This window comes from Octopus sinensis, linkage group LG1 (genome assembly GCF_006345805.1).
Source record: "Octopus sinensis linkage group LG1, ASM634580v1, whole genome shotgun sequence".
Taxonomy (NCBI): Eukaryota; Metazoa; Mollusca; class Cephalopoda; order Octopoda; family Octopodidae; genus Octopus; species Octopus sinensis.
This window is the reverse complement of record NC_042997.1, coordinates 170,332,637-170,353,360: the sequence shown is the minus strand read 5'-3', so window position 1 is coordinate 170,353,360 and position 20,724 is coordinate 170,332,637. Positions and strand designations below refer to the sequence as shown.

Genomic DNA, 20,724 nt, shown 5'->3' with positions numbered 1-20,724 from the left:
GACCCCAATGCGTAACTGGTACTTAATTTATTAACCCTGAAAGGATGAAAGGCAAAGTCGACTTTGGCGGAATTTGAACTCAGAACGTAACAGCAGACGAAATACAGCTACGCATTTCACCAGCGTGCTAACGTTTCAGCCAGCTCGCCGCCTTTCTTTCATAACCTTCCAACACACTTGTCATTTCTTTCAGTAAGGATCTTGTTTGGTTCTGTCCAAAACCAGAAGTTGCCACTCTTAAAGGCACACAAACTTAAATTTTAAGAACTGTTTTTTATATCAAATAGAGTAACTCAGATTGAGAGAAGGGGAGAAAGAAAAAGAAAAAGGAAAACAACATAAAGAAAAGTAATTCTTACCCTTGTAGATTTATGGAATTCTTTAGCACGCCATGTCGATCATATATCCGTACAACTTGATCTACACTGAAAAACAAAAACATCAGATTTTGTAGAAATAATTCAGAGAATCTTGGTAAACTCAAATTTTATACATGTAAGAAAGTAATACTCATACACAGATATGTTTTTTTCTTACATAAGCCAAAATTTACTGAGAGACTTATCCTAGATTACATAGCAATAAGTAAGATACATAATTCTACATGGATTCATCATCCATCAACTTGAATATAAGAGAGAACAGGAACAGAAGATCAGGCAAGGTGGAGGGTTAAGTTCACAAAAATATAAAAGAAGAGTGAGAGATAGAGATAGGGATACAGGTAAATGCAGTGAATGGTGAACATGAGTGGAAGCATAGTCAATAGCACTCTCAGCTTGGAAGGAAGATGAAAGAAAATAGAGTGATGATAGGAAGAGTGGAGGAGTGAGATAGAGGTGCATAGTGACAAAGACTAAGATCAGAGGTTTGGAGGGGTGAATGTAGTGAGTGACAAGTGAAGGTGAGCGATGGACCATAATGGCAGATATGAGAGGGTGTTCAGTGGAAAATACAGTAGTAAGGGATGATTTTCAGAATAGGGGATAGGTGACAAAGGAAATGATTCCAAGAAGAAGGATAACTGGTAGCACAAAAGGGGGATGAAATATGTACATTTCTAGGATCTTTTCGGTTTGAACGGCAGTTTTTTCTAGTGGTGTCATATGAAATTGTCGCCCATAATTATGACCCTAGTATCGATCTATTGCATTTCAATCTGTTTTAGGATTAGGGTTAGGGGTGGGGGAAGGGTATCTTTTTTTCTTCACAAATGTAAGTAAACCCAATCTGTTTCTTAAACAAGGGACATATTCATACGGCATAGAATGTTTTTTACCTCAATAGACATATTTCATTGGTTGAAATTGCAGAAATTGAAGAAAAAAAACAACAAATATCTTACAAGCTATAGAACTTTCTCAATAAAGCCAAGAGAAAAAGATGTTTTATAAACACATTCTGCCAGTATACGAAGTTTAAAATTTTTTAGTTACCTAGAAATTATGTTAAAAACTGCCGTTCAAACCAAAAAGATCCCATTTCTACAGCAGCTGCATAGGTAGTACTGCAGTGAGAAGAGTGGAGGAAGACGAGTTTGGAGAAGGCTTGACAGGAACAGATTGGTTAATGAGTGCAGTGTGACAGCCTGGATATGTTACTCTCCAATGAATGCCTAATGAGTACTATTTGTTTACATTTTTTTAATGCAAGTCACCAATACTCTTGTCAAAACAAGTTATTCAAGGACAGTTACCCTCATCTTTAGTCAGTGTGCCAGTAACACAGTGGATAAAAGCATTATAGTCATTAGTTTCAAAATGAAATGTTGCTAATTTAAATCCAGTCCAGCACAACATATATATCCAGGAATAAGACACTCAATGACAGTCAGAGATCAAACCAATCAAAATGTCATCACCATCATCATTTAACACCCTTTTTTTTAACCATGCTGACATGGATTGGATACTTGAAAGATCAGACAAGCCAGAGGGCTCTGTTAAGTTCTGTGCCTGCTTTGGCACAGTTTCTACAGTTGGATGGCCTTCCTAATGACAACCACTTAACAGAATGTAGATGTAAATACTGAAAAATGATTTATTTTTAAAGATTAGAATTAAGAGTCTAAAAAGTTATATTCTTATTAGCATTAACTCATCAAAGACCTCTAAAAGTATTCATAAGCTAAGCTTAAAGTCTAACCAACAGAAAATTTAACATATATTTTAAAGTTAATAATGTTGCTATTAGGGTGCTTGATCACAATGTCATTAAACAACTTTTTTAAGAAACTATTTTACAGCCAACATTTATATTATTTGATAACTTGCATATTTATTCTTTTGATACATTCCAGCAGATTCAAAGGCAAACATGCTAACAGCTGTTCTGTTTGTCACAGAATTGCTCTTCCTTTACGATGACTATGTGTTCATAAAACCTTTCATTCATCAGCGCAAGAGATTCCAGGACACTGGTATTTCAACATGTTGTGTCTCATCAGCCAGAAGTGCCCAAATAAATGCATCTGACAATCACCAATGGCTTTGTTTATAATTCAAGCAAACAAACTGTTTCCTGTGCCATACTGAAATCCGTCAACTGATAATAGATCATTATTTATTCACCATGCAAATAATGATTTATTTATTATTGTTTTCAATGTGCTTTTGTAAAAATTGTAACTAAAATTTATAAAGAAGGAAAATTTGAACATATACCCAGCAATAACTAGGTAGTTTCCATTAACTCTCTGCCAGCAAAATTGGATGGGTCCATTTCCAGTTTGTTCTTTTGGTATAGAAAATAAATCCTGCAAAAAAAAACCAACAGAAACACATGATTAAATTGAAAATAATGTAATATTACAAAGTATATCTAACAATAAAAAAAAATATAATACAATACCAAATCCAGAGTCGATATGTCTTGTAGTATCTTGTTACTGGCATTTCTCTCTTTATCAATTACTCATTCCATGATCTTCTTCATACGTATCATAAGTATGTACTGAGCACTGTGTAAATGTTGCTAATAAGGGAACAAGGCCTGAAATTTTGTGAGGAGTGGGGGGTCTTGTTAATTGTTAACAATAACCCCAGTGTCTAACTGATGATATCTTTATTTAATCAATCCTGGGGGAATGAAAGGTAAAGTTAACTTCCTTGAGATTTGAACATGGAATATAAAGAGTCCTAACTAAATATTGAACGGCATTTTGCCAATCCAGTACCCTTGAACACTGTACTATTAGCAATTCATTAATGTGTAGACTGAGTTGAAATCCCTCAATAAGTACATATTGAAGGGATGGACTACATCAAGATGACTATAGGTACCTTGAAAATGTCATCTTCATGTAATAGATTGTGCAGGTATGGCTGTGAGGTTGAAAAGTTTGCTTCACAAACAGGCAGTTTGGGGTTCAGTCATTCTATAGCACTTTGTGCAAGTGTCATCTACCACAGCCTTAGGTTAACCGATGAACAAAATTTGGTAGAGAGAAATTATGTGTAAACCCATCATATGTATATATGTAATTGAGAAAAATATTCACATCAGCAAGAAGGCATATAAACCAGTGAGTAGAATAAAAATGACTTGTGGCATTTATAGCACTCAAATTGTAAACATTCCTTATCACTAGAAATTCAGCGAACAAGTCTTCATATCACATCTATGATTGGCCTGTTGAAAACCTTTAACCATTGATGCTAATGTCCTCAAAATGCATGATCATTGGTTCAACATCAACTTACCATGTTGTCATGGGTCAGATGTAAATCAATGAAGCACATTTTCTACAACCAGATACCCTTTCTGTAGCCAACACTCACCAGTTTCCAAACAAGGTAATAGTTCTCCTGTCAGTCAGTGCCAGTACACATTGGTAAGCTGAGCATTTTGTAGGTTTTCAAGCATGTATGTTTTAGTGCTTATAGTTTTTGTAATCTGAGTATCTGTCAGGACTACTCCTACCCCGACTGTTGACATATACATTCCCTTTAAAATTCACTTGATTTTGTTTATCACTGCCATCATTACCTACTCCACGCAGGTCTCCTCTTGACGTTAATAGTTGTTTGGCTTGTTTTGATTATAATCTGGGTTACTAATTTTTGCCAATTTTATCCGTGCTATATTATGTATAAATGAATGAGTCTAGATGGATTACTCCATAATGCAGCTTAAAGAATCATCTTCTCTCTTCTGTACATCATTGTATGAATGTATTGCTTATATGTATATATACACATGTATGTATAGAAATATTTCTCTGCATCAAGGTTAAGGATGTGAGTAGATTATGAAACAGCTGTAACCTCTCAGAAAATATCGAAACACTTTCCCTCCCACATATCCTTGTTTTTTGCTTACTATATACTCTACAATAGAAATATTACTGTTTGTATATCTTGAATTTTCAGTTGCAAGTCCTATTACATTATATTAGACCTGGCTATCAGTCACATATATATATATATATAATATATATATATATAGTTGTGTGTTGTGTAAACCTATGTAGTAAAACTACAAACATGGAAAATTTAACTATTTCTCCATAGATTGAAAAAATTATGAACAACCTTAGTCAATTTTCAAACCTTATTAAGTTCTCATCAGGTGTCTGTATCATTTGACCAATCCCAGAGAAATAAGCATCCAGTCTGTTTATATACTCAACAAATACAGAAGCTACAAAGAACTGGAGCTTCTAGTTTGCATACCACAATTGCTTAACACTTTATTTTAATATCAGCAGAGATCTCAGTTCACACTGTATCAAGGTATAATATAATATATGTAAACTTATGTAGTAAAAATAGAATCATCGCGTATTTAACTATATCATCATTTCCCCATCCACTTTTCCATGCTCGAAAGGGTTGGATATGTCCTTTCCAACACAACTCCACATTTGTTGCATTCGTCATCTCCTTTGCAAGGTTCAATACCCTGAAAACAACTCTTAACACACACTCACCTTGACCAAGGAAAACTACTCAGTCTTCTGTTTAAGTCTATTTTTATTCAGAGTCACTGTGTTCTTAGACAATTTGAAGAACTAAGTCTTGTTGGTGCTTTATTTCTGGCAGCAAGGTTTCTATAGTCTTTCAAACACCAATCACTTTACAGAGAATATTGAAAGCATTTTATCGTGGCACTGACACATAAGAGATTGTTATGTCTTTGACAAGACAATGTTTCTACTTGTTCGCCAACTATTTAACAGAATGCTCTGGGTGCATTCATTCATGGCACCAGCACTACTGAATTTGCATTTCAACCAGTATAACAATAGAATCCTCTCTACATAACATTATCTCTGTCTATTCAGAGCATCATAACTAATAGAGTGGACAGAAGAGAAGATGATAGCAGAAGAAGAAAGAAAGTAAAGAGTAAGGAAACAGAAAGAGTTGGGATGCTTGTATGGAAGAAGGCTAAATGGCGGTGGTGAGAGGACTAGAAATGATAAAGAGGCACAGTTATAGCAAGATCATCATCATCATCATTGTTTAACGTCCGTTTTCCATGCTAGCTTGGGTTGGACGGTTTGACTGGGGTCCGGGAAGCCAGGAGGCTGCACTAGGCTCCAGTCTGATCTGGCAGTGTTTCTACAGCTGGATGTCCTTCCTAACGCCAACCACTCTGTGAGTGTAGTGGATGCTTTTTACGTGCCAAGCGAGGCTGGCAACGGCCACGATCGGTTGGTGCTTTTTACATGCCACCGGCAAAAAGGCAGTAATAGCCTATGGTCAACATGTTTGCTGGAGAAAGAGAGAGAGAATAATAGAATTGTTGTAGAAATAGTTGACAGCTAGATAGCATGATAGATGTCAATAATCGGTGACCTGAGGGAACAGAAGTGGTGGTTAGTAATACAGAAGGATAATTTCTAAGAGAGATCATGAGTGATGAATAGTCAAGATAGAAATGTTAAGAGAATAATGGATTTCAAGAAAGGGAGAAAGAGTTATGTCCAGTAGTATAGGAGGGCAAATACGGAATATATTGGAAATATGTATGAGCATAATACAGCTTGTGTATGTGTGCATTGAGTGAGTGTATGCATTTAAGTGTACGTTCATAAGTTGACTATTACCTACATTGAGTATTAAATACAGGTGATAGTGAGACCAACTTTTTTAATTGCAGTAGTTTTTTCATCTTAATTCTTTCATTCTATTAGCGTGCTTGTGTATATCTAGGTTTCAGTGTGGTTTTTCAGTATTTCTTTATATATATATAGAAGCTCCTTCTATATAATAAAATAAAAAAAAATATATATATATATATATATATATATTATATATATATATATATATATATATATATATATATATATTAACGTTATTTTTGTATGCCTTCACGTATTGGACATATTATCTCAGTTCACTTTGAATTTTACTCGTGTGGGGTTACTTTGATAACATTGTGTTAGCATAAATCTTCAGATATATTGATTTGACTGGTATTTTCTACTTCTAAATATGCTGGCGCAGTAGAAATGATCGTCGGTAATATATGGAATAATCATCAATTAATGATGTGATTTTCTCTATTCTTGTTGTCAAATTACTCTAGATGTCTTCAAATTCTTCAGAACGTTATTTGGGTTTATTTGTCATACACGAGGAATTACTTTGGATATTAATTCTATTTGAATTTTTTGGTGTCCGATTATTTGATATAGTTAACCAAGTTCGTTTAACACTGAGTGCTTTCTAGATATCTGACTGGATTTATTAATCCCTTTTACACACGCACACATACATACATACGATCCTCGTGTTTAATTACATTTTCATTTTGTATAAAGAGAGGGAAGAAACGAGAGAGTTTAAGAAATTAGACTACAATAAGTATGCACAAAAGATTATAAAAGACATTTGTAGCAGTTCAGTTTCATTGCGTCTGTTTTGAAAGAGCAACAGGTAAATTACTATTTATTATTATCATCACGATTTAAAATATTATATATATATATCAATAACCAAACCAAAACAAAGTCTACTGAAATAATGAAATAACTGTATTCTCTAAATTGATGCCAGAAAAAAATTGGGATGAGACAAGGAATCGAAAAGTAATATTTTAAAGTGAATCAAAATATAAAAGTTTCAAACTCAGCAACGAACCTTCATCGTTGGCTTCCTTGACAACAGACACACACTACTATGGCAAACTAACATAAACAGCACATGCGCTGTAAAGCTAAGTGCGAAGTTATCTCCCTCACATCTTACTGCATCGAATGATAAACAAAATAGCTCATAATAGATGAAAACTCACTGTATAAGTCGAGCAGACAACAGGAAAAATCTTCAGAGGAAGAACTACCCGTCAAGCAAATGCTTCAGTCCGTTAGTTCTTTACGCTCTAAGAAGCTGAGGCCTACCTACATCATGACTCCTAGGTATCCTTCAGCTGTTTTGAAATGCCACCTTTTGTAGGGATTGAACTCTGAATCTTAGAATGGTATTTCTCTGAACTGTTATGTATATCTCTCGGCCACGGCAAGAACTTGCTCTATGGATTTACTTCAAACTGAGTTTCCTTCTCACTATGTTTAGCGGTTTGCAGTATTTGTAGTAAAAGGCGGCGAACTGGCAGAAACGTTAGCGCTCCGCTACGTTCGGAGTTCAAATTCCGCCGAGGTCGACTTTGCCTTTCATCCTTTCGGGGTCGATAAATTAAGTACCAGTTACGCACTGGGGTCGATATAATCGACTTAATCCGTTTGTCTGTCCTTGTTTAGCCCCTTGTGGGCAGTAAAGAAATAAGTATTTGTAGTATTAAAGTATGTTTTTTTTCGGGTTTTTTTTTTTTACGTTCTGACTCAAATCCTGTTCAGATCAACTTTACGTCAAACTCCAGTGTTTGACCCGAGCAAACGGGCGGGGGGACTCGGAAAATTCACTTGCCCAAAGTGCCACGCTGTGGGACTGAACCCGGAACCGTGTTGTTGGGAAGAATATCCATTTTCTTTGGGGAAAAAAATCGGATCGTGTGAATTGTCCTGGTCCTCCTTCCTCCCCCCCCCCCACTCTAGTTCGCCAGCGCGCATTTATATTTTCATATTCGTTTACTACTTGTTGTTTTACACCTATTACACTATTTTTTTTTTTTTTTCGTTTTTGTGAACTGGTGTTAACGTTGAGTTTTCGGATCCTGTGAGATTGATTGTGTGAATTTTCCGAGTCCTCTGCCCCCCCCCCCGTTCGCCAGCTCGCAAACCACTGTAGACCAATGATTCTCAACCATTTTTGCCGATGGACCTCTTTTTAACTACTCTTTTACTCTGGTGGATCCCCATAGCTATTCGATGTTTAAAGACAAGTTTTATTGACGCTTCTTCCAGAATTCCTAGGTGTTTTTGTTTTTGTTTCACACATTATGATAAATAATAATAATAATGAAATTATTGTATACAGTGCTCAGGTGCACCACAACTTGTCAGAAAGTGCATATAAAGTACATGCAGTAATGTAGAAATGTCTGGAAAGTGAACAGTGTATGAGTCAGATACATGCTTGTGTGTGTATGGAGGGGAGAAAATCAGGTGTAGTGTTGGCGAATCTCAGGAATCTTGTGTTAATTGAACTACGTAAAATGTTAGAGAAAAAAACCTGGTTATTTCTTGCAATAAATACATCTAAAGCAAAACTTTTTCACTGACCCTTAAAATATTACTGTGGATTCCCATTTTACCATTTTTATTGCGTCTTATATGGATCCCCAGGGATTATATAGACCTATAATAATAATGAAATTATTGTATACAGTGCTCAGGTGCACCACAACTTGTCAAAAGTGCGTATAAAACATATGAAGTAATGTACAAATGTCTCGGAAGTGAACAGTGTATGAGTCAGATACATGCTTGCATGTGTATGGAGGGGAGAAAATCAGGTGTAGTGTTGGCGAATCTCAGGTAGCATGGAAGTTTTGAAGGATGCAGTGCTCCGACAACTAACAACTGATGCCGGCAGTTTGTTCCATGTTTCAGCAACTCTTAGCGTGAAAAAATGTTTCCGAAAGTCATGGGAGCTGTGCTGTTTTCTGACTTTGTAAACATGTCCACGGGTGTTAGACAGGTGAAGTTTGAAAAGGTGCTCAGAGTTATTGTTTGTAAGATGGTTAATAATTTTATGGGTGTCTGCCAAGTCAGCTGCCAGACGTCGGGGTTTCAATGTGTCCATGCCCAGGGAAGTAAGGCGTTCAGAATATGGCAGGTGCCTAGTTGGGAACCATTGCTCTAGACTCTGCACTGTTCATATTGGCCAAACATGACTGAAGCTTGGAAATTATATTAGAAGTTCAAATAATATATGATAAATACTAACCTTTTCCATATCCGTGTGCACATGAAACTGCAAGAAGATACAAACGTTTGAAAATATACGTTTAAAACATAATTACAATATCCTTTTTAAACTATTATAGCATTATAGGTGCCATTTAAGATACGTTTTTTTTTCGAGAAACGTAGAGCAAGTCCGATGGTAGATTTTCGGAACTGGTGTCACATATAAGTCCGTCATTTTCCATATTCTGAGTCTCTTCTGATAGACTTGTAATTTGTCTAACGCCTGACAGTCCTTCCAATATAAGATGTGACTGACATCTCAGAGCCAAAGTGAAATGCAATATTTAAAATTGCAGTTAATGGTAACTTCGATTTTGCTATAAGCGTAAATGTTACTGAGTTCGTTATCCTACATGTTGAACATTTCCATATATATATATATATATTACAATGGCTGAAGTACACATAAAGGCGGCAAACATTTTTTTCTTTTTTCTTTCTCTAGATATGATATAATAATGATATAATGAAATTAATTGTATACAGTGCTCAGGTGCACCACAACTCATCAGAAAGTGCATACAAAGTACATGCAGCAATGTAGAAATGTCTGGAAAGCGAACAATGCACGAGTCAGACACATGCCCGCGTGTGCACGGAGGGGAGAAAATCAAGTGCAGCGTTGGCGAATCCCAGGAAGCACGGAAGTTTTGAAGGATGCAGTGCTCTGACAACTAACAACTGACGCCGGCAATTTGCTCCACGCCCCAGCAACTCTCAGCGTGAAAAAATGTTTCCTGAAGTCATGGGATCTGTGCTGTTTTCTTACTTTGTAAATATGTCCACGGGTGTTTGATGGGTGGAGCCTGAAAAGGCGCCCAAAGCCACTGTTTGTACGATGGTTGATAATTTTATGGGTGTCTGCCATGTCATGTCCTTTAAAATAATCGTTATACTTTCAATAAAATTTGCAGGACTGGTGTTAACATATCTAATTTGGACAGAAATCTGGTTTAATCACTCCACAACCCCTCCTACTGTTTTATTTTGAGGAATTTTCAGAAAAATTTTGCGAATTTGTGTTCTATGCACGAGAATTCATACGATGATGAAAAGAATTCATTGTTAATCCCTCCCATCCTTAAATCCTAAAAGTTTCACTCCTTTTCAATTTTTTTCTTTTAATCAGAGTTTAAAATATGGACGGTCCGAATTTTTTGCTTAAATCCTAGCAATGGACTGTCCTTGGGTACATCATCATTCCATTAAATGCGTTTACGGGAAGAAAAATATTGAAAGATATCAATACATGTCACAGTGACACAGAAACGAAGAAGGTATAAGGTGGTTGTGAGATATGCTAAAACAGCTAAATCACCCCTAAATCACACTTTTTTTGGATCTTTTCACTTTGACCGGCAGATTTCTAAAATAATTTCTTTGTAACTAAACACTTTTAAACTCTTCGTATCCTGGTAAAATGTGTAAAATAAAACATCTTTTTCTCTTGGCTTTCTTGAGAACATTCTGTAGTTTGTAAGCTATTTCTTTTTTTTTTTTTTTTTTTGGCTTAATCGTATGAACTCTCGCGTGTAGAACACAAATTTGCAAAACAATTTCTGAAAAATTACAAAAAATAAAGTTATGAGGGGTTATATGTGGTGCTTAAAACAGAATTTCGCCCTAAATTGCTCTTCTATGGTTAAAGTAAATAAGTGGGAGCTGTTTTCAGATGAAGAAACTTCAACGGTCCTTCTCTCAGAAGAGCATGTATCTGACTCATACATTGTTCGCTTTCCAGACATTTGTACATTACTGCATATACTTTATACGCACTTTCTGACAAGTTGTGGTGCAGATACCGAGCAGATACCGGCTGCTGCAACAGCGCCTGACCTGAGAAAAGTGCGACGAAGGGCGAGGAGAAGGTTTACGATTTTTTTTTTTTTTCTCTGAAAATACTGATTGCAAGTGTTTCAGAATATGGAATACGATATAACATGATGAAAAAAAATCTCGGTGGCGGCTGCTGTTCGGAGTTTTCTTTTTTAAAGCTCTTTACCCGGTGTTTGGAAAAAACAGAAGAAATTCTGACTTATGTGTATGTGACAGATATTCCGAAAATCCGTCAATCCGTTTTGGTGGATCGTATCCTCAGAATATATTGATTTAAACAATGTATTGCAAAGCTGCAGAATTATCTCCCGGCCGCTGTTGTGTAGCTCCAGCTAGGCCTTCATTGATCAAAAGGATTTAAACGTTAACCATCAGTCTGTTTGTACCTCAAACTTTATATTCTCCAGGAATGAAAGCATAGTTAGGAAACTCTTTGACAACCATATACACCGGATTTGATTGACTGCGCAGCACTTTAAGCTATTCACTTATTATCTCGAGTGAGTAGACACAAGCTTGTACGCATAACTAATAACTCCAACAAGGTTAAAGTAGGGAATCGGATGACTACTTTGCGGTATCTGTTCTCTTCCTCTAAGTTCAAGCACTAACAACTTTCAGGGAAGGTTGTTGTTGTTGTTGTTGTTGAAAAAAAGTCTTACCCAGACCTTCAGATGCATGGTCAATTTTGACTGACAAAGATGTTTTCTAACCTTCGCACTTCTACATTTATGGCGGTAGGTTGTAATTTGAGGTCGACTTTTCCTTTCATCCTTTCGGGGTCGATATAATCGACTTAATCCGTTTGTTTGTCCACTCTGTATTTAGCCCCTTGTGGGTAGTAAAGAAATAGGTAGGTTGTAATTTGAGGGAGATTTGACTGCTATTTCTAACTGATCAAGAAGCCACATAGAAGAACTCTCCTTGGCTCATGTTTCGATAAACATTTCACATTGTGCTTGTTAAAAGTATATATTAGCGACAGAGACTATTAATACCGAGAGGCAATGTTCATCCCCACGAAAATGTGGATTTTTTGTTAGAACAAATACTGCAGTAGATATAAGAGAAACTCATTGGTTTTTGATGCGAAATGCAGTCATGCTTATATCGTTAGCAGGGAGCTAAATCCTGCATTTATTGGTTCGACTGGATTTACAGCGTTGCAGGATGTGAAGCTGCGATTTTTTGATAATGTATACTCTTTTACTTGTTTCAGTCATTTGACTGTGGCCATGCTGGAGCACCGCCTTTAGTCGAGCAAATCGACCCCAGGACTTATAAGCCTAGTACTTATTCTATTGGTGACTTTTGCCGAACCGCTAAGTTACAGGGACCTAAACACACCAGCATCGGTTGTCAAGCGATGTTGGGAGGACAAACACAGACACACAAACATATACACACATGCATATACACACACATACATATATATATATATATATATATATATATATATAATATATATATATATATATATATGTGGAATCCATGTGGTTGGTGAGCAAGCTACTTACCACACCGCCACTCCTACTGTGTACGCCTAAATCGATATGTCGCCAATTACACGTTGTGTATAATTAATTTTTGGTAAGTTCTCACTGAACCAAATCCACTACCCTCTTTCGATTCTCAGTTACTGTATAAGTCGGTGTATGAGACATGCTTTTTTTCTTTTATTCTTAAATGTAACAAAGAATTGCTATGCGCCAAATGCAACTGTATTACGGATTTAATTTGTCTCCCAACTCATCCCACAAAAATAATGATTTTCCACAAAAGTAGGGGCATGTCTTATGCAAAAGTGCGTCTTATATGCTACCAAATACTGTAAAACTCTCATTTCATTTACATGGCTAATGCCTCTACAAAAACCATTAAAATCACTTTTCCTTTCTCCTCAACGAAAATTTTCACGAAAAGATCACTAAGCTAGAGGCAGTAGCCAAATCTCCTTCAAACTACACCCTACAGTTTTAAAAATTGACGCATTGAATAATGTGACTTGTGGTACACAGTTCTCGAAAAATGATAATAAAAAAAAATGACAAGATGCTCATTGCTGGAATGCCTTTAAATTGCTTTGGACAAAGCATATCTCTAAAATTGTCAAGAAGGCCGAGGGTGTCTTGGCATCACTCAGCAAGACTTTTGTTAGCCGCTCTCCAGCCATCTATTTAAAACTGTATACAGCTATGGTACGACCACACTTGGAATTCGCATCATCAGTTTGGAATCCCTATCTTGCTCAGAACATTGACCTCCTGGAATCTGTCCAGAGACGTGCAACCAAACGCATACCCTCCATCAGACACCTACCATATTCTGAGCGCCTTGTTTCCCTGGGCATGGATTCACTGAAGCTCCGGCGTCTGGCGACGGACTTGGTAAACACCCACAAGGTTATCAACCACCTCACCAACAACAACACTGAACACCTTTTCGATCTCCATGTGTCTAACACACGTGGACATGCCTACAAAGTCAGAAAACAGTACAGCTCCCATGACTTTCGGAAACATTTTTTCACGCTCAGAGTTGCTGAAGCATGGAACAAACTGCCTGCGTCAGTTGTTGACTGCATCCTTTAAGGCCCTCATGCTTCCCGAAATCCGTCGAAACTACACCTGATTATATATACACTTTAGATGAGTTGTAGTGCACCTGAGCACTGTACACAATTATTATTATTATTATTATTATTATTATTATTATAGACTTCTCTCGATCCGAGTTGAATTAAGATTTTAACTACATCTCAAAAATTGTTTACGTCGAAAATAAAGAATCCAAAGTTGTCTCCCTTTGATCAATGTAATCTTCACTTCGTAATTATGTCCCTTAGTATAATTTATTTTCTTTTTTAATCAAAAAATCGAATGTCATTTGTTGAGCAAATGTGAAGATGACCAAATCCCGAATAAAATCGAGTTGTTAAAGTAACAGCTTAGTAGTTGCTCTTTAACCCCAGCTCAGCCTCGGTCAAGAAAACCTATTTATCTATTTTATATCGCAATTGGTGAACAAAGCGTCTTTGGTTACAGGTTTCCAACCAGCCAACGACTTTGCTGCATTTCTGACAGCAAGGGTGACAAGGGAGTAACAGCAGCTCGGTGGAGAACAAACGTTGCAAGGCTCTTCATTGAAGAAGATACACAAGGCTTTTGCAATTTCCATCCATCGAACTTCGCTCACAAAATATTGGTCAACCCAAGGTCAGTAGAAGACAAGCACTGGAATTAAACCTAGTACTGCTTGGTTGTAGAGCATGCTTAATTGCACAGCCGTGTGTCTTCGTCCATCATCGACGTCATTCCAGCTGTGACTGACTTTCTGTTTTTTTTTGTTGTTGTTTTTTTAACCACTGACTGTTTCAAGAACCATCTTATCCAATGATCTGTTATTTTTAACTATGGTAGGGTGTGATTTGAAGAAACTTTGGTTGTTGTTTCTAATAGGCTGTCTGACTACATATCATTTCCATTGGTAGTTAAAACTGCAACATTCTCAGCATTTAGCTCTAAAATACGATGTTGAGGAAACAGTGAATAACAGAATCAGCAGAGCACTGGGCAAAATATTCTATGATATTCTAGATACAGTTCTTTGCATTCTGGTTTCAAACTCCACTGGGATTAATTTTGATTTTCATCTCAAGAGTGAGAGCGTTGATACTTTACATATCTTTCTTATATAAATCTTTATAGTCTTTGCTCTTCTGTAAATGTAAGAAGTAACAAATATGTTGGTGTTGTTTAGCTTTGGATGGCTAATTGTGCAGACTTATGATCAAAGGCTTTCCAAGCCAAAATCATTCCAACATTCACTTGGACATAGTGTATCTAGAATTACATAATCCATTATTTCACTCTCTTTACAAGTTGGTTTGGAGATTTAGCCATTATATCAAGGAGATCAAGAAGGTAAATTGTTCTCTCTCTTTTACTTGTTTCAGTCATTTGACTGCGGCCATGCTGGAGCACCGCCTTTAGTCGAGCAAATCAACCCCGGGACTTATTCTTTGTAAGCCCAGTACTTATTCTATCGGTCTCTTTTGCCGAACCGCTAAGTGACGGGGACGTAAACACACCAGCATCGGTTGTCAAGCAATGCTAGAGGGACAAACACAGACACACAAACATATACATACACATACATATATATATATATATATACATATATACGACAGGCTTCTTTCAGTTTCCGTCTACCAAATCCACTCACAAGGCATTGGTCGGCCCGGGGCTATAGTAGAAGACATTTGCCCAAGATGCCACGCAGTGGGACTGAACCCAGAACCATGTGGCTGGTTAGCAAGCTGGCGGAATTGTTAGCGCACATGACAAAATGTTTAGTGACATTTCTTTAAGGTGGCAAGCTGGTAGAACTGTAAGCATGCTGAATAAAATGCTTAGTAGCATTTCGTCCATCCTTAATTCCGCTAATGTCAACTTTGCATTTCATCCTTTTGGGGGTCAATAAAATAAGTACTGTCAATGTAATTGATTTGATACCTCCCTCGAAATTACTGGCATTGCACCAAAATTTTAAATTGATATTGGATTAGAAAGTAGGATCTTTATAAACCATTCATGCAACTTGGTAAATCAGGTGACCAACAGAACCCTTTCAATCTTCACCATCTTTTTTACTTTTTCCTCAATGGTGATATAAAATTACTACACCAGGAGCCACCATTATAATCTCATCAGCCTTGTCTAGTCTGTGCTAGACAAGGCCTTGTCTAGTGTGTCTCTTTCAGCCCCTATCCAACCAGAATCTCTTTCTCCTGTGTTGTATTCAACAGAGTAGGCCCAAGTCCTCCACTTCTGCTAGTTTCTTTACCTATATGTAGAACTTTTGTTATGTTTCAAACCATTTAAGTTTTCACAAAATCTTGTTATTTGATCACTAAGATTCTTTGTAATGCATTTATTTCAAAGACTCTAAAATGATTGAATAGAAACTAAATGCAGTGATAGCACTTCTCTATGACTAACAACTGTTATTGATTCATTAATCTAACATACACGCAGAATCCTTAGCAACACAGCCTCAGATGGTTAGAAAAACCATCTGGTTAGTAAGACAGAAGTTTCACTGGCAGTGGGCTGACATCAATGACACTATCAGTGATATGCAACAGACAGCATCTTCAGAAAGAGCACAGATATGTATTTTGAATAAGAATCTACTATCCAAGATGGGTGTGACAAAACATGAAGTATACAGGTGATGACTCTTCCATGATTTATGATGTCAGTATTGAGATAATTTTAGATAAAGTTAATTGTTCCCTTGTTTATAGTCCAAGAAGAGTATTGGATTGGTAAAAGTTATTAGAGCATCAGAGAAAATACCTTGCAGTATTTGTTCTGGTTCTTTACATACTGTGTTCAAATCTCAATGAGATCAACTTTGCTTTTCCTCCTTCTGAAGTGAAAAAAAAAAAAAGTATGCACAGGCAAGGCTATGTGGTAAAAAGTTTGCTTCCCAACCTGAGTTCAGTCCCACTGCATGGCACCTTGGGCAAGTGTCTTCTACTATAGCCTTGAGCTGACCAAAACCTTCTGATTGGATTTGGTAGACAGAAACTAAAAGAAGCCCATCATATATATTGGGTCATCCTATAAATAATGTGGGTTTTTTTTATACTTCTTTTATTTTTCAAAATTAAAATAATCTAATTTTTTAATCTAAGATATACTCTCCTTCATTTTCTACAATGCTCTTCTGTCTATCTGGTTGACTTGCAAGGCCTCTCTTCCAAAATTCACTTGTCTGTGACGAAAAATACTCCTCCAGTACTCTTCTGACCTCATCTACACACTTCATATTTTTTTCTGTCCAAATGATTTTGAAGACTGCAAAATAAATGATAATCAGATGGTTGCTATATCTAAGCAGGTTGAGTGACTCTGTACAGGTTCCCACATTGACTTATCATTTGTAATGGCTATAAGGTCACAAGTCAGCAGAATTGTTAGCATGCTGGGAAAAATGCTCAGCAGCATATCATCTGTCTTCATGTTCTGAGCTCAAATTCTGCCAAGGTCAACTTTGCCTTTCATCTTTTCAGGGTCAGTAAAAATAAGTACCAGTTGAGCACTGGGGATGATGTAATCAACTTACCCCTTCCCCCTAAACTGCTGGCCTTGTGCCAAAATTTGAAATCATTTGTATTGGCTATAGATATGTTAGTTATGTAGGCACCAACACAGACAAATATATATATATACTCTTTTACTTGTTTCAGTCATTTGACTGTGGCCATGCTGGAGCACCACCTTTATGTGGTAGTTATGACATAAAAAGTCATCACATCAAACAGGGTGTTCACATTAAATTTGACAATTTTTTATGTTTCCTTTTTTCAAGAGTAGTTTGATAATAATAATAATGAAATTACTGGATACAGTGCTCAGGTGCACCACAACTTGTCAAAAGTGCATATAAAGCATATGCAGTAATGTACAAATGTCTGGAAAGTGAACAGTGTATGAGTCAAATACATACTTGCGTGTGCATGGAGGGGAGAAAATCTGGTGTAGTGTTGGCAAATCTCAGGAAACATGGAAGTTTTGAAGGATGCAGTGCTCCGACAACTAACAACTGATGCCGGCAGTTTGTTCCATACTTCAGCAACTCTTTGAGTGAAAAAATGTTTCTGAAAGTCATGGGAGCTGTGCTGTTTTCTGACTTTGTAAATATGTCCATGGGTGTTAGACAGGTAGAGTTTGAGAAGGTGCTCCTAGCTATTGTTAGTAAGATGGTTAATAATTTTATGGGTGTCTGCCAAGTCAGCTGCCAGACGTCAGAGTTTCAATGTATCCAATGTATTTCAATGTATTGGTGAGCAGTCAATGGTGTCAAATAAAGATTAAAGTTGTAGTTGAGAAAATGTTAGCTCACACAGAGGACTAGAAGTGATCTGAATATTGGATAAGAGTTACCTGTATCATGATGATTTGCACTGGTTGTCAAAATGGCAACATCATGAATGCTGCTCAATGCTGAGAACACTGTTAAGGCTGTATGACGTGAAATGGAAGTCATGAAAACCAAGTTCCCCCAAACAGTGATGGTCCTTGGGTGTGTTTTCAGTGAGAGTGATGTCGTGCCACCTCACATCTTTGAACAGACAATGTGGGAACCTGTACAGCTCCCATGACTTTAGGAAACATTTTTTCACACTAAGAGTTGCTGAAGCATGGAACAAACTGCCGGCATCAGTTGTTAGTTGTCAGAGCACTGCATCTTTCAAAACTTCCATGCTTCCTGAGATACGCCAACACTACACCTGATTTTCTCCCCTCCATACACACGCAAGCATGTATCTGACTCATACACTGTTCACTTTCCAGACATTTCTACATTACTGCATATGCTTTATACGCACTTTTGACAAGTTGTGGTGCACCTAAGCACTGTATACAATAATTTCATTATTATTATTTTATTCAATTCAGACAGCCATGTGAAGCTGCAAGAGACTGTATAGAAGGTTGTTGCTGGAAGACCATTTGTGTAACAGCAGATTCTGGCTCCTTGCTACAACTCCAGAAAGAGAAGTGGTTGTCAGAGAATTTCTACAACTTCACCAGCCCCAATTTCTGGCCTCCTAATTTCCCCCAATTGTAATCTCATAAATTATTATGCATGGGGCGTTGTTGAGAAAGATACCAACCACTCTGCCTAAAACACTAAGGCTGAGCTGGTGAACAAGATCAGAAGTGTTCAAAGATCTTCCCAGGGACACTGAAGAATGCATGTGCCAGATTCTGGAGCTGCTAGGAGGATGGCTACTTCAAGTAAACTTATCTCCCAGCCATAATCTAGTTGATATTTTTTGATTTTTAAAAAATATATTATTACTTTTGGATGGAATATTGTGTTTTTGTTTCCTTTTATGCAAACTGTCAAATTTAGCCAAAACACCCTGTATTTTTCCACCCAGAGTTCATTTTTCATATACAATTTACAGATGAAGATAGGATAAGTTAAAAAGAAATAATTCAGAAAAACAAACATTTGAAATATATCTTTTTATTATCTCATCTTTAAAACAAATCTGATGAAGGATAGAAATCTTTTATTTACATCTACATCAAAGCAGTTTTAACAAAATCATATTAGAAGATAAATAAAATATTATTAAAAAAACCAGTTGGCATATATTGAAAAACTCGATTAATAATATTTTAAAACATCGTTGAAGGTTAAAATAAATGCTGGCTTTGTTATAAAAACTACAACAGCAGTATGGAATCGGTATGGAAAGAAGAGTGGGCAAAAAAAAAAAAAAAAAAATTTTATTTCATCACATACTCAACTTTTAGAGTACATAAAATATGAAATGAACCGAAATAAAGAAGCTGGAATGAAGTTTCACCAAAATCCTATATTAATGGGTATATTTTCGTTAGCATTTCATTTCCTCATGGTTTCTTTAAAATCATACTGATGTATTAATGCTAACAACTTACAACGAAACTGTTATCTCTTCTTGGAACTTATTGTCTTGTAACTATGATCATTAGTGTGTTTAAGTGTTTGCATTTGTCACTGAAGTCTCCAAATTAGCTTAAATTTATGGATGATAATTAAGCTAGAGCAGCAAAATGGGGAGTTAAAAAAAGGAAAATTAAAAAAAATATAGTCTCCACTCAACCAAAAAATTTTTACTCGGAGTTTAAAAAGGAAAATTGACAAAACAATAAGAAAGAGACAGCTTAATGGCAGACTATTTGTAATAATCCTTGCCTTTTCTGGTCAACGTAGAATAGCTGTTGATATCTTCATCATTGATATCCGACATGATCTGTCGGGTAGTCTTGGTCCTGTTGATAAACAGGCACAGGCTACTTAAGGTACGGTTTAGCTTGTCAAATTCTCGCAGTTCTACCTCGTCCCGCTCATACCCAATCTTCTCATCTAAGATCTGAAATAAAAAAATTAATGAAAATTATTCAAGTTTCTAAGAATGCATATAAATAATAACCACTACACTGACCAAAACATTTACTTATAAAATAATATTATTTATTCAACTTTATATAAATATATATAAAATATCAAAAAATGGCTTTTAAGTCAATATATACAATATATACAGCTCCTACCAACTTGAATCTTTTGCATATGAAGGATCCAAATTCCTTAAATGTCAATAGCACATCGAGTACAGCAACTTCACGATAAGATCTTTCTTGGTGTTAAACAATTTTAAATACATCAGGAGTGTTTGACTAAAATACAATCAAAATGGGTGGGGTCTAACATTGTAACTGGTGGTTGTCTCCCTTCTCAGACCACTGATGTGCTCCATGAGAGAAAATATGTACAAACATCCCAAATTCATTTATTTCTAACAAGTTAAAAAAAATAAAATACTAGTAATAAACTCATTTCTCTAAATCCAATTTTCCTTAAAAAAAAATAGAACATCTGCTCTTGTATCTAACCAAAAGCCAAGATCTGTAATTGTAATTTCTCCAACATTATTTCTTTCATTGATGTTGATCAGGGTAAAACATTCTCAAAAATGATTTTTTCTGTTTTTCAGTTGT

The 20,724-nt window shown here is 36.3% G+C and overlaps 2 protein-coding genes across 4 annotated transcripts in view; both read right to left on the bottom strand.

Annotated features, from left to right (window-relative positions):
* Window positions 1-7,146, bottom strand: part of LOC115229308 (WD repeat-containing protein 19-like) — a 148,124-nt gene extending 140,978 nt beyond the window's left edge. The window contains exons 1-3 of the mRNA XM_036506983.1: window positions 7,089-7,146; window positions 2,664-2,755; window positions 360-425 (exon numbers count right to left, since the gene is read on the bottom strand). Of these exons, the coding sequence (XP_036362876.1) occupies window positions 360-425; window positions 2,664-2,755; window positions 7,089-7,142 (212 nt within the window). The 5' untranslated portion in view covers window positions 7,143-7,146. The remainder of the gene's footprint in view (window positions 1-359; window positions 426-2,663; window positions 2,756-7,088) is intronic.
* Window positions 7,147-19,676: 12,530 nt separating this feature from the next.
* Window positions 19,677-20,724, bottom strand: part of LOC115214628 (N(G),N(G)-dimethylarginine dimethylaminohydrolase 1) — a 92,709-nt gene continuing 91,661 nt past the window's right edge. For all 3 annotated transcript variants that reach the window (XM_029783756.2, XM_036506981.1, XM_036506982.1), the window contains exon 5: window positions 19,677-20,096. In XM_029783756.2, the coding sequence (XP_029639616.1) occupies window positions 19,899-20,096 (198 nt within the window). In that variant the 3' untranslated portion in view covers window positions 19,677-19,898. The remainder of the gene's footprint in view (window positions 20,097-20,724) is intronic.